This window comes from Orycteropus afer, unplaced genomic scaffold (assembly GCF_000298275.1).
Source record: "Orycteropus afer afer isolate SDZICR_OR568_19922 unplaced genomic scaffold, OryAfe1.0 scaffold00692, whole genome shotgun sequence".
Lineage (NCBI taxonomy): Eukaryota > Metazoa > Chordata > Mammalia > Tubulidentata > Orycteropodidae > Orycteropus > Orycteropus afer.
Window position 1 is genome coordinate 639873 of NW_006922279.1, and position 11266 is coordinate 651138.

Sequence of the window (11266 nt, forward strand, 5' to 3'; positions counted from 1 at the left end):
TTCCGATGCTAGGAGACCATTAGCTGCAGCTTAGATGGCCGCTTGAAAGCTTTTAAGACCTCAGTCACTACTCACCAATGTAGGATGAGGAACAAGGCTTTCATATATTTTGTTGTGCCAATTGAGTCTGGTGTCCCCTAGTACTATGGTCCTAAGATGGTAGATCTATTGGATCTCTCTCCCATAGTGTCTGAGTGTCTGTGAGGGATTACTCTGTGTCTGTCTTCTATTGTTTCTGTATGGATTGCAGATATTTTGTATCACTGGTGTCTGTGCAAGATTAGCCTGCATTGAATCTATCCTTGGTCTGGAGTATACTCCTGTTCACTGACCCCCCCATCTGATCCTCTGTTTATCTGTAGCCTGGTGTTTGGTGTTAGTGGCAATGCAGTATTGTGGACACATTGGTTGGTATTAGCATCTGTCGTCTATCTCTTATGTGCACAATTCAGTGTCCTCCCATTTCCTAATGTTATCATGGTGGTCACATACCCTTTCCATATATCCCTTCCCCTGCCCATGTTAGCATGTGGGCCCTCTGGTATTCTCTGCTTTCAGCCAAGATCCATCTGACATTAGCAATGATATCCCTCATTCCCTGCCCTTTCCTGAATCTGGCTTGAATTTCTGCCAGTTTCCTGCTGATGTACCACTGCAACCATTTTTGAATTTTGACTTGCATGTGATATTAATGATATTAATTTCCACATTCTGTTGGATCACCTTTCTTTGGGATAAGCATAAATATGAATCTCTTCCAGTTGGTTTGCCAGGTCTTCCAAATTTATTATTTTCTTTTAAGAGTTTGTTTTACATACAATGTTACGTGTGCATTTAGTTTCATTCCCCATTTATCATGCCCAACCCTAACCCAGTTTCCTCCCTTCCCTGCCCAGTAACCCTCCCTCTGTGCCCCTCATAGGTATGCACTTCCGTTTGTCCTGCAATTTCTTGACATAAACAAGTTAGGGCTTCCAGTGTTGCATCTGTTGGTTGAAACATCTCAGTGGGTATTCTGTCAATTCCTGGAGCCTTGTTTTTCTCCATTTCCTTCAGTGTACCTTGGACTTCTTCCTTCAGTATCACTGGTTCTTGATCATGTCCTACCTCCTGAAGTAGTTGAATGTCGACCAGTTATTTTTGGTACAGTGATTCTGTTTATTCCTTCCCTTTTCTTTTGATGCTTCCTGCATCATTTAATATTTTGCCCACAGGATCCTTCAGTATCGCAACTTGAGGCTTGAATTTTTCTTCAGTTCTTTCAACTTGAGAAATGGTAAGCATGTTCTTCCCTTTTGATTTCCCAACTCCAGTTCTTTACACATTTCATTATAATACTTTGTCTTCTCAAGCTGCCCTTTGAAATCTTCTGTTCATTTATATCATCATTTCTTCCTTTAACTGCTCTCCATTCAAGGTCAAGTTTCACAGTCTCTTCTGGCATCCATTTTGGTTTGTTCATTCTTTCCTGTCTTTTTAATGACTTTGTGCATTCTTTATGTGTGATATCCTTCCACAGCTTGCCTGGTCATTGCAGTATGTCAAATCGGTTCTTCAGATGGTCTCTAAATTCAGATGAGATGTATTCAAGGTTACATTTGGCTCTCATGGACTTGTTTTAATTTAAACTTGCATATGAGCAATTGATGGTCTGTTCTGCAGTTCTGACTGATGGTATTGACAGGATCTCCCCTGATCTTGTTCTGACTGATGATATTGACCTTCTCCATTGTCTCTTTCCACAGAGTAGTCAGTTTAATTTCTGTGTATTTCATCTGGTGAGGTCCATTTATGTTGTTGAAAAAAGGTATTTGCAATGAATAAGTCATTAGTCTTGGAAAATTCTATCATCTGATCTATGGGGTCATTTCTGTCACCAGGGCCATATTTTTCACTGATGCTTCTTCTTTGTTCCCAACTTTCACATTCCTATTACCTGTACTTTCAATACATCTTGATTGCATATTTGGTCAATTTCAGAATGCAGAGGTTTGTAAAAATCTTCAGTTTCTTTGTCTTTGGCTTTAGTGGTTGGTGTGTAAATTTGAATAATAGTAGTATTACCTGGTTTTCCTTGTAGGCATATGGATGTTATCCTATCACTGACAGCATTGTACTTCAGGACAGATCTTGAAATGTTCTTTTTGACAATGAGTGGGACGCCATTCTTCTTCAATTTGTCATTCCTGGCATAGTAGACCATATGATTGTCTGACTCAGAGGCCATTATCAGTCCATTTCAGCTCAGTAATGCTTAGGTTATTGATCTTTATGAGTTCCATTTTGTTAAACAACTTCCTATTTTCCTAGATTCATACTTTGTACATTCCACATTCTGATTATTAATGAATATTTGCAACTGTTTCTTCCCATTTTAAGTCGTGCCCCATCAGCAAATGAATGCCCCAAAAGCTTTCCTTCTTCCACGTCATTAAGGTTGACTCTACTTTGAGGAGGCAGATTTTCCCCAGTCTTATTTTGAGTGCCTTCTAAGCTGAGGGGCTCATCTTCCAGCACTGTATCAGACAGTGTTTCACTGCTATTCCTAAAGTTTTCAGTGGCAAATTTTTTCAGAAGTGGACCTGGGCACATCCTTCTTCCTAGTCTCTTAGACTGGAAGCTCCACTGGAACCTCTCCACCATGGGTTACCTTGCTGGCATTTGAAATACTGATGTCATAGCATACAGCATCACAGTAGCACACAAGCCACCACAGTATGCCAAACTGATGCATGAGTGGTGGGTACTTGTTTTTAGCTATCAGAAGATCATTTATGTTGCAGAGAAGTGGCTGCACTGTTGTGCATTGGGGATAGGTATAGTTTTTGAAGAAGATCCTTTGGGAACTAGATGCTTAAGAAGCAGCATAGTCTCTTTTGGTTTTGAAATGCTTCTGGGAATAAGAAACATTTAGCAGACTGCATTGGGAATGGAGTGCCTCACATTCACAGAGTTGATGAATAAAACAATTTCCCATCTTTTCCAAATACCTGAACAACTTTTATTTCAGCTGCTTAACACCTGGGTCCTACAGGTCCCTCTCTTAGGGTGTTGTTTTGGGTATCTGCCTTCTCATAGGTAAAACCAATTTCAGAGTTACCCATGGTTCATTTCTTGGTTGTGTTTTCTATACTTCCTAGGTGATCTTAAAAAAGGAGCTCTGGTGGCACAGTGGTTAAGCAATTCTGCTGCTAACCAAAAGGTCAGCAGATCGAACCCACCAGTCACTCTGTGGGAGAAAAATGAGGCAGATTGCTTCCATAAAGGTTTACAATCTTGGAAACCCTATGGAGCAGTTTTATTCTGTCCTGTAGGATCTCTCTAAGTCAGAATCGACTCAGTGGAAGTGGGTAGGTGATCTTATGTAGTCCTGTCTCCAGCTCTTGACTCCTTCACTGAATTCCAAATTTATATATCCAATAGACTATTTGAGATCGGCCCTTGGATAGACTTTTCAGAGTTAAATTTCAACATTGACTTTCCCCCATACCTTTCACCCAACCTGTCATCCTCCATCCTTAGTAGATGGCAACCTCATTCTGACAGTTGCTCAGGTCAAAAAACTGGGAATTGAGCCTTGACTTTTCACTTTCTTTCAAGCCCTTATATCCAGTTAATCAGCAGATCCTGTCTATATTTTAAATACATCCACATCTTATTATCTCCATCATACCTCCCTACTTCAAGTCACCTGGATCTTAATTGCTTTCCCTGCTTTTACCCTTGCCTCCAGCCCCCATAGTCAACATTCCATATAATAATTAGCATAATAACCCTTACAGTAAAAAGTATTTTCATGTCACTCTTTTATAGTCATGTCACATACTCTATTCAAAAGCCTCCAGTGGCTTTCCCAACTCAACAAGTTATAGCCTTGGTTATTTCTCTTATTTCATTTCCTATCACTCTTCACTCCATTCCAGCCACATTGGCCACCTTGCTATTTCTCAGTCATGATAGACCAGGCACTCTCCTGCCACAGGGCCTTTGTATTTGCTTTTGCCTCTTCTTAGAACACTCTTCCAGATACCTGCTTGGTTTGCTTCCTTATTTCCTTGAAGTCTGCTCAAATGTCATCTCTTCCAAGAGGGCTTTGTAGACCACCTTGTATGTAATAGCACCTCTACTTCTGCACCATCACTCTATACACTTGCTTTTTGGCTTTTTCATAGCACTTATCATCACTTGACTCATTTATTTCTTTTTATCTATCTTATCCTGCTAGAAAGAAAGCTTCATGAGAGCAATGACTTTTTTTTTATACATTGTTGTGTCTTTCCAGCACTGAGAACAGTGCCTGTCACCCAGTGGGTACTCAGTAAATAATTGTTGAATGAATGAGTGAATGACAGAGGACATTACAGTGCATCCCAAAAAAGACAGCCAGGGTGGTTGACCAACTAGTTGCCACTGAGTCATTTACAATTCAGGCAGTCCCATGTGTTTCGGAATAAAACTGCACCTGCTTCATAGGGTTTTCATTGGCTATGATCTTTCAGAAGTAGATCACCAGGCCTCTCTTCCAAGGTACCTTGAGGTGGATTTGAACTGTAACTGAGCAGTTAATCATTTGTGCCACCCAGGGACTCCATCCAGGGTGGTTATGAGTCTTTAAATTATGTAAGGATGAGTCAGAAGAGCTGGGAATGTTTTTTTTTTTTTTTTTTAGAAGAAAATAAATGATCATTTATTAAGCTGTTTTACAAGGACTTCCTGTATCAATGGGAAGTAAATGACCCCTAAGATTCTATAATTCTTTGAAATTGTAACTGCCAAATGGATGCATATGGGAATTATTGTGTGATACTAATTACCCAGCTTAGTAAGGATTGATACATAAACTAAGGTACTCCTGTCCTTAAAGATAATGACAGAAGGTTGCACAGACTAGGTTACTTCTGTATTTATCTGGCTTTAGAATGTACTTCCAAGATCCTGCTGGTCCCTTTCTTGCCTTTGTAGTCTGGGGAAACTACCTGGTGGCAAGCCCTGGGATATAGAATCTATATTCCTGTCCAGGTGGAAATCAATGTTCTTATTATCTGGTCAATTGAAAAGTAAAACCTCATTATGGCCTTCTTTTGAAGGAATACTACTTTATTTTTAAGAACATGGATAATGCTTTTCTGTGGAACAGATACAAGCAGCAGAAGGAGATGGAGAATAGATTGTCTGCACTGAAATCTGGTGTGGAAAGTGGTCAAGCAGATGATGAGCGTGTTCGTGAATATTATCTCCTTCACCTTCGGAGGTGGATTGGTATCAGCTTGGAAGAGATTGAGAGCATTGACCAAGAGATAAAGATCCTGAGAGAAAAAGACTTCTCAAAAGTGGTAAGCCTCATTACTGCCCGTATAGTTCAAAAAGCTACTGTCAGAAGATTTGAATATCCTAAAGAAGAGTAATCAAATTAAAGTTCTTTTAAGAGTCCATAAAATTATTATTCTTATTAAGCTTAATGGAGGAAGGCTGAAGGTCCAGTAGGATAGATTTCTCTTTAGTGTTTAGTAGTATTTCCTAGTTCTTTCTAATCTGTAGTACTCTTCTAGTCATTTGTATTTTTGTGACATGCCACAAGAGAAGAAGAGTTCACTGAAATAAAAATTGGTTTTGGTTGTGGGAAGTTGTAACTTTAGTTGACTGTAATAAACAAAGAGAGAAATAGAATGGAAAGGAAAAGAAAAATGAAACTGGAGGAGAGATAGAAAAGACTAGAGTGAAGAAGATAAGATGAAAGGCCGGGGAATATGTTTAGTTTGGGGGAAGAATCAGAATTTAACTTTACACAATGATTCACTCACACACTTTCAGATCACCAAAATATGAGACATAGCAAGGACATCTCCATGCACAAAATGTGGGGTATACTGGTAAAGAAAACATGGTGTAATACAGTTTTAGCTGTCTTTGAATATCATTACCTTGTTTTGGAACTGCTGTTTTCGAAGAATAGACTCTTCTGCCACTTGCTCTTTGGTTCAGGAGACATAAATTGAATTGAATTTATCACGTAGTCACAGGCATATATTTAAGTCACCAGAGAAACATCTTCCTAATTTGATTTGCACTAAATAAATTAGCCCAGGAGCTCTTGTTTCAGGATAACATCAACCTAGTTCTTTCTCCATGTTAATAGATCGACGAGTGAATAATTGGTATTCTAATGTCATAGGACCCTTAAGTGTGTCTAGAATGGTTTTCAAGCATTTTGAGACTGGAGCCTTCTGCATCCTTCCCTGCATCCTTCTTTTTACCTTTTTTTTTTTTTTTAATGTTCTCTTATGTGATATTGGGATTGTCTCTGAAAGTGATAGAGTTGGAACCAAGGAAACACTTTCTTTTCAGATGCCCTTAGAAAGCCAGTGTTCCCTAAAACATTTCTATACACTTCTACATGAAAATTACTAACATATCCTCTCCCCTTGTACTCAGGAACATCCCTGAAACATCCTAGGGATTCTTGACAGTTAATAGCACTTTTGCATTGAAAGAGGCTTTAGAAAAATGGTCTTAATAATTCAGTATTTCTACTGAAAGTCAGGCTGAGGAAAGACACTTCAAATTCAGCTCAACAGATTTAGATGGAACATGAAAGAAGGCTATGGAAACTTCCTCCCTTGGAGGGCCCCTGTGTTTTAAAGCTAAGTAATTTTTTTTACTTGTGATGAGGTAGTTGAACTCTCTCTTTCTCCCTTTTTAGCAAGGTACTCAGGCCTTTTCAGGAAAGCTAAACAACCTCCACCATGAGTATTCTGCTGTTTCTTAGAAAATAGGGTGAGAATAAAGAGAACAAATAGAGTATTAGTGAAATTTGAATCAAGTACTTTTCAAGTTCTTAAAGACATAAGAGCCTGCTTAGTGGGATGGACAAAATGGCAAATGCACCTGTCATCATTTCTTTTTTAGGCTTCAACTTCTCACTCATCTCGTCAAGAAAGGCCACCAATGAAACCCTTCATTCTCACCCGGGACACGGCCCAAGCCAAGTAGGTAGTGTTTGAAAATAGTTTGTTTTTGCAGGCCTCCTGCTTTTATAGTACAGTTACAGTGCATTAATAACAGACAGAGTGAGTGTTGTTGAGGGGTCATGCTTTCACCTATGAAGGCTGCTCTTTCATCAGAGATATTGTTGTCTCTCCTCATGCCTTCTGTATGTCTTTCTTCATCAGACATTTTCCTCTCAAACTCAAGCTTAAAACTAGGCTCAAAAGGAAACAAAAATTAATAAAACAGAAAGAAAGGAACAATCTAATGGGTAATTGTATATTTAAATGCTTTTCTCCCCCTTCCTGCATTCAGCTAGAGATTTCAAAGGACATATTTGCCTATCTAGGATTTAATTTTGAGCTCTTAAGATGCATTTCCAGAACTTCTGGTAAGATGAAGGAATAGGCAGACAAGCAACACAGACCCTCTTCAACAAAGAAAAGATAAACCAATTGACAGAGACACAGAAGATAATCCTGGAACCCTGAGCTTTGAAAGAAACTATACAGAAGTGGATTAGTTACCAACTAGTGGAAAAACCTGAATGAAAACAGTGAGTACAGAGATGGTCAGAGCTATGGACTGTCAGCTACTCTGATGGGACCAGCAGCCTGAATATTTCCAAGTGGTGTTGGGACCTGAGAATTGACCTAAAGATCAGTCCTGGTCACCAAGGGCTGCAGGGACAACTGCTCTGGTGACCTCTGACTAGGAAGGGAAACAGCAAGGAGGAAGACAACCTGAGCTGTGGACTTTCTGCTGTCTGGGGGGTGCAGCCATTTTGATTGTTTACACGTGGCAGCCATTTTGGATATTTAAAGTGACTGAGGGTGCAGCCATTTTGAATGTTTACAAGCGGTGGCCATTTTGGATATTTAAAGTGACCAAGGACGCAGCCATTTTGAATGTTTACAGGTGGCAACCATTTTGGATTTTAAAATGATAGCATTCTCATTCAGATTCCAGGGACCTAAGAACAGGCTCTGTTTGCCAGGGTCAGCAAGGACATATGAGAGGCTGACAACAGGAAAGAAGACAGGTGATAAGTGCATAAGTGCTGTCAACTACTGAATAGAGGAGCACAGTACAGTACCCTGCCTGTATAGATAACATACAAACAAAACAAAACGAAAATTGTGGGCAAGTCACTCCAACATATAATCACCAATTAAATATAAACACAAAAATGTCACAATATCTCAGAGACAACAGAGCATCACAGTCCACACAAAGAAGCAAGATAAAACAGGAGAAACAAGGGACAAGGATACAGACCCAAAACACATCCCTGAGGAAGACGCAGCATTGAAACTCCCTGATAAGGAATTCAGAAGACTTGTATTTAGGTATCTTCAAAGGATTGAGAGACAGACCAAGGAAAACACAGACAAAATGCTTAAAGAATTTTGGAAGAAAATACAAGAACAAAGTGACAAAATAAATGAAAAATTAGAAATGATTCTAAAACTACAGATAGAAATACAGAAGATTAATACTAAATTGTCAGAAATAGGTAACACATTGGAAGGGCAAAGGAGTAGAATTGATGCAATGGAAGGCAGAATTAATGACATTGAAGACAAATACCTGAATACTTCTTTGGAAAGGGATCAATCAGAAAAAAGATCAAAACATAATGAAGAAAGCCTAAGGTTCATGTGGGATACCATCAAAAGGAATACCCTACATGTCACTGGAATTCCAAAAAGGAAGAGAAAAGTAAAACCACTGAGAAAATTGTTGAATATTTGTTAGAGGAGAACTTTCCTGATATGATGAAAGATGGGAATATATCCATTCAGGAAGTCCAACAAACCCCAAACAGGATAGACCCCAAAAGAAAAACACCAAGACATATCATCATCAAATACACCAAAACCCAAGACAAAGAAAGAATCACGAGAGTAGCATGGGAAAAATGAAAAGTTACCTATAAGGGGCAACCAGTAACACTGAGCTCAGATTTCTCAGCAGAAACCATGCAGGCGAGAAGACAGTGGGAATGGTATATATAAAACACTGAAAGAGAAAGATTTCCAACCAAGAATTATGTACCCAGCAAAATTGTCCCTCAAATAAGATGATGAAATTGGGACATTTCCAGATAAGCAGAAATTAAGGGAATTTGTTAAAACCAGACCAAGCCTACAGAGATGCTAAAGGGAGTCCTTTGGACAGAGAACAATAATAGCCAACAACAACTGACCATTAACACACATGATGATATAATCCAGAAACCAACCCAGCTATGGAAATATCCAAAGTAAATAAGCCTACAAGATTGTAAATAGGGAACCAGAGACACCAACTGACAAATAAGAACAACTACAAACCAAAAAGAGGGGAAAAAAAAAATCTGTGTCGTTACAGAACTTCTAGATGGTAGGGAAGTCAATACCACTATAAGATAGAACAGACTGTTCTAAACTTGGGAAGAAAACTATAAATCACAGGGTAACCTCAAAGAAAAATGATAAGCCTTCACATCAAAATAAAAAAAAAAGACCAGCATAAATATTCAGCCAATACTAGAACAATAGCAATGAAGGAAGTGATAACATGATTCATAAACAAAATGAGCTCAGTAAAGAAAATTATATGGAACAAAGAAATCAACACAATGAGAAAGCACATGACAAAAATGACAGCAACAAATTCATATTTCCTGATAATTACATATCTGGCAAGGGACTTATCTCTAAGATTGATGGAAAACTCCAAAGCCTGAACACCAAAGGAATTAACAATCCAATTGAAAAATGGGCAGAATACATGAATAGACATTTATCAAGGAGGATATTTGGGTGGTCAGCTAATAAATGAAAAGATGCTCACAATCATTGGCCATCAGAGAGACGTAAATCAAAACAACAATGAGATACACCATCTCACCCCAGCACTGATGGCAAGGTTCAATGAGACAGCAAATAACAAATGCTGGTGGGGATGTGGAGAGGTTGGGACTTTCATACACTGCTTGTGTGATTGTGAAGTGACACAACCACTCTGGAAAGCAATATGGTGATTCCTTTGAAAGTTGGAATTGGAGATACTGTTTGACCCAGCAATCCCATTACTAGGTATACATCCTAGAGAGGTAAGAGCCAGGATAGGAACAGATCCATGCACACTCATGTTCATCACAGTGCTATTTACAATAGCAAAAAGATGGAAACAACCTACGTGCCCATCAGCAGAAGAGTGGATGACCAAACTATGGTAATACACATACTGGAATGCTATGCAGCACTAAAGAATAATGTAAAGTCTGCAAACCACATAATATGGATGAACTTGGAGGACATTGTGCTGAGTGAAATAAGTCAGTCACAGAAGGACAAATATAGTATTAGTTCATTGTTGTGGAGGGTCAAGGAAAGGTTTATATATAGAGGGAAACTTTCTTTGTTGGTTGCCAGTGGGGGAGGGGAGAGGAGGGAACACTGCAAAAAAAAAAAGAAAGCATTGACCCATGTCGCTTTAGTTTCATGTATTTCACTGTACGTAAATTATATTTCAGTAAAATGCGTTAAAAAAGAAAGATGCATTTCCATAGGGTAGGAGGAGAATCTCCTCTATACCTTTCAGACCCAGCAGCCATAAATACCCTTTCTATAATATCATCATTGGTCTGTGGGACATTAACCTCTGGAATTGCTTATTGGGAGATGATCCAGGACTGGTTATCTTCTTATGATAACTCTTGGTTTAATGCCCATTTCTGGATGCCACTTTTTACATATCTTAACAGTTGTTTGTACAACTCTTCAGGAGATAGCTGAGTAGAGGAACGAAGATAAGACAGACCTAGGCTTTGTCACTAAACGGAAGAGCTTTTTAGTAGTACTAATTCTGTTTAGTTTTCTAAATGCAGTGTGATTCTTGCAGGGTATTTGGAGCTGGTTATCCAAGCCTGGCAACTATGACAGTGAATGACTGGTATGAGCAGCATCGGAAATATGGAACATTACCAGATCAGGGAATAATCAAGACAACAGCAGGTATGAAGGGATGGTAGAAAGGTGGTTATACTTGTGATCTTCTACTCCCTAGTAATTAAATTCATACCAAGTATTATTGTCTTTTAGGAGCAGTAATAGTCTCGGCAAAGATTCTGAGTAGTAGATTCTAGGCAGTATTGTGTTTCACATTACCACTCGGGAAAGGATCACAACTGGAGATCCTGAATAGAGTGGGAGGAAAAACATGGAACAAAATCCAAAAATACAATTATGACCAGAATTACTGGTCAGTGCCTAGCTACCAATGCCAACCACTC

At 39.0% G+C, this 11266-nt stretch overlaps 1 protein-coding gene across 1 annotated transcript in view; it reads left to right on the plus strand.

Moving 5' to 3' along the window:
• The window catches only part of IGBP1 (immunoglobulin binding protein 1), a 141876-nt gene that overhangs the window by 11335 nt on the left and 119275 nt on the right, over nucleotides 1–11266 (plus strand). The window contains exons 3-5 of the mRNA XM_042783134.1: nucleotides 5138–5333; nucleotides 6907–6986; nucleotides 10876–10988. Coding sequence (XP_042639068.1) covers nucleotides 5138–5333; nucleotides 6907–6986; nucleotides 10876–10988 — 389 coding nt within the window. The remainder of the gene's footprint in view (nucleotides 1–5137; nucleotides 5334–6906; nucleotides 6987–10875; nucleotides 10989–11266) is intronic.